This window comes from Geospiza fortis, unplaced genomic scaffold (genome assembly GCF_000277835.1).
Source record: "Geospiza fortis unplaced genomic scaffold, GeoFor_1.0 scaffold26, whole genome shotgun sequence".
NCBI classification, from domain to species: domain Eukaryota; kingdom Metazoa; phylum Chordata; class Aves; order Passeriformes; family Thraupidae; genus Geospiza; species Geospiza fortis.
Genome location: NW_005054425.1, coordinates 1,755,420 through 1,758,295, shown reverse-complemented (window position 1 = coordinate 1,758,295; position 2,876 = coordinate 1,755,420). Strand labels below are relative to the sequence as shown.

Below are 2,876 nucleotides of genomic sequence, written 5' to 3'. Positions count from 1 at the left end.
CCATGGGATGGGATGGGGTGGGGTGGGATGGGATGGGGTGGGATAGGATGCATGGGATGGGATGGGATCCATGGGATGGGATCGGGTGGGATAGGACCCATGGCATGGGATGGGACCCATGGGATGGGATGGGATGGGATGGGATGGGATGGGAAGGCAATGGCATGGCATGGCATGGCATGGCATGGCATGGCATGGGATAACCCCACTGTTAGCCCACACCAGAGCTCACACTGCTGCGAGCCCCCTCCCTCCCTGCCCCTAGGCTGTACCCCCACAGCCAGCCCTGGTGGCATTCCCAGCACCACAGGGTGGAACAGCCATTCCCCAAATTCCTTGGCTCACCACAGTGCTTCTGGAAGGCCTGGGGCTTCACCACCTGGCTGCAGTGGTTGCACACCACCAGGTAGAACTCGTCGTGCGCAGGGCAGTGCCCGAAGATGTCCATGTCTGTGGGGAGAGCTCAGTGAGCTGGCACACACCTGGTGCTGCTGGAAACACTGCAGACAGGGATCCCAGCTCACACAGCCCCAAAATGCTGGCTTTCACCCCAGACCGGAGCTCACCTTCCTTAATCAGGGTCATGGTGTCCAGTTTCTTGCTGCCATTCTTGCCATTCTCCTCCAGCTCTGACCCTGATCCTGCCAGAGACAAAATCCTGTCAGTGGCTGGCACACGGACGGTCCCGGTGCTCCCACACAGGGGTGGTCCTGGCATCCCTGCTCCTGGAACAATTAAACCAGACAAAATTAGACCAGAGAGACAGATCATCCTGTGCGTGACGTCGCCCTGTGGTGTGTCACCATCTCCAGGGTCCCCATCCTGACAGCCCAGTGCCTGTTCCTGGGGACATCCCAGTATGGGAGGTGACATCCCTGGGATGTGACACCCCTGGGATGTATTTGCCCTGGGATGGAACATCCTTGAGGACACCCTGGTGCTGGGATGGGACAGCCCTGGGGACAGCCCCATCCTGGATGGATGTAACATCCCAGTCCTGGCACATGGCACCCCTGGGAACATCCTGGTCCCAAGATGTGACATCCTTGGGTCACCCTGGTTCCCACACACTCGTGGCCCCACTGGCTGTGCCTGGGCTCTGTTCTGGGGGCACTGCTGGCCACTGAGCCAGTGGCAATGGTGACCTGGCCAACTGTGCCAAACTGGGTGCCCAGATCATCCCCAGTCCTATCAGGCCATGCCATACTGGGTGCCCAGTTCCATCCAGCTGTGCCACACTGGGTAACCAGTCCTGCCTGCCTGGCCATGCCATACTGGGTGCCCAGTGCCATCCAGCTGTGCCATACTGGGCACCCAGACCCATTCAGATGCACCATGACTGGTGGACAGCCAGTCCCAGTGCTGAGAGCCCACTGGGACACTCCCAGTAAGGGGCACCTGGCTCCCAGTGTGCCCTGCCCAGTTCCCAGTGCAGGATATCCAGTGCCCAGCATGTGATGCCCAGTGCCCCACCTGGGCTCCCAGTACCTCCTGTCTGGTCTGGGGTAATGGTGACAACTAATTCCCAGTCCAGGTTCTCCAGTTACTGCACTGCTCCCACCAGTGCCCACTGGAATCCAGGATGGGGCACCCAGTAACGGGCACAGGGTTCCCAGTGGGCAGACTAGGGTGCCTGCTGCCACAATGGTGCCCAGTTCCTAGAGCAGAGATCCTGCTGCCCAGTTCCTGAATCCCAGTGCCCAGTGTGGCTCCCTAGTGCCCAGTTCCCAGTGCAAGCACAGGGTGCCTGGTTCCAGGTGCCCAGTTCCTGGTGCCCAGTGTCCAGTGCAAAGTTCCTAGTGTTTGGGCAACTTTTGTAGGATGCCCCCTGCCAGTTCTCAGTGCTGGGTGTCCAGTACAGGATGCTTTGTGCCAGTGCGGAGTGCCCAGTGCTGAGTGTTCAGTTCCTGGTACCAGGTGCCACGTCTGGCTGTGCAGTGCCAGGTTCCCAGTCCCAGTTCCTGGTGCCCGGTGCTGGATGCCACATTCCCAGTGCAGGAAGTGCCCATTCCCAGTTCCCAGTGCTCAGTACTGGGTGCCCAGTGCTCAGTACTGGGTGCCAGGTCTGGATGCCCAGTGTAAGGTTCCCAGTGCCCAGTTCCTGGTGCCAGGTACCCATTGCAGGATATCCTTTTCCCACTGTCTGGTGCGCAGGGCTGGGTGCCCCATTCCTGTTTGTGCATGTTCTGGTGCAGGATGCCACATTCCCAGTGCGTGGTCACCAGTGCAGGGTGCCCATTCCCAGTGCTGGCTCTCAAGGCTGCATGCCCAGTGCCAGATTCCAGGTGCCCAGTACAAGGTGCCCCATTCCCAATGTCTGGTTCCCAGTGCAGGGTGCCCCATTCCTAGTGCAGGGTACCCATTCCCAGTGCCCATTCCCAGTGCAGGGTGCCCATTCCCAGTAGCAGGATCCCAGTCCAGGGTGCCCATTCCCAGTGTCTGGTTCCCAGTGCAGGGTGCCCATTCCCAGTGCCCATTCCCAGTGCCCATTCCCAGTGCAGGGTGCCCATTCCCAGTGTCTGGTTCCCAGTGCAGGGTGCCAGGTCTGGCTACACTGTTCCCAGTGCCAGGTGCTGGTACAGGATGCTTCATTCCAGGTGTCCAGTTCCCAGTGCCAGGGAACATCCTAGGACATGCCAGGACAAGCTGCACCACACACTGGGCACTGGGAATCCTGCCCTGGGCACCCAGACCCGGCACCCTCTGCTGTGCGCCCAGCTCCCGGTACTGGATGCCAGGTCTCGATGCCCAGTACCGGGTTCCCAGTGCCCTGTTTCCCACTGTCCAGCGCAGGATGCCCCGTTCCCGGTGCCCCGTTCCCAGAGCAGAACGAGCCGGTGCAGAACCTGCTCCTCTCGGTTCCCCGCGCCCGGTGG

At 60.6% G+C, this 2,876-nt stretch overlaps 1 protein-coding gene across 1 annotated transcript in view; it reads right to left on the bottom strand.

Moving 5' to 3' along the window:
* ATXN7L2 (ataxin 7 like 2) overlaps positions 1–1,006 on the bottom strand; it is a 6,632-nt gene extending 5,626 nt beyond the window's left edge. Inside the window, 4 exon segments of the mRNA XM_031061753.1 lie at positions 346–450; positions 567–839; positions 842–874; positions 877–1,006. Of these exon segments, the coding sequence (XP_030917613.1) occupies positions 346–450; positions 567–839; positions 842–874; positions 877–1,006 (541 nt within the window).
* Positions 1,007–2,876: the final 1,870 nt, after the last annotated feature.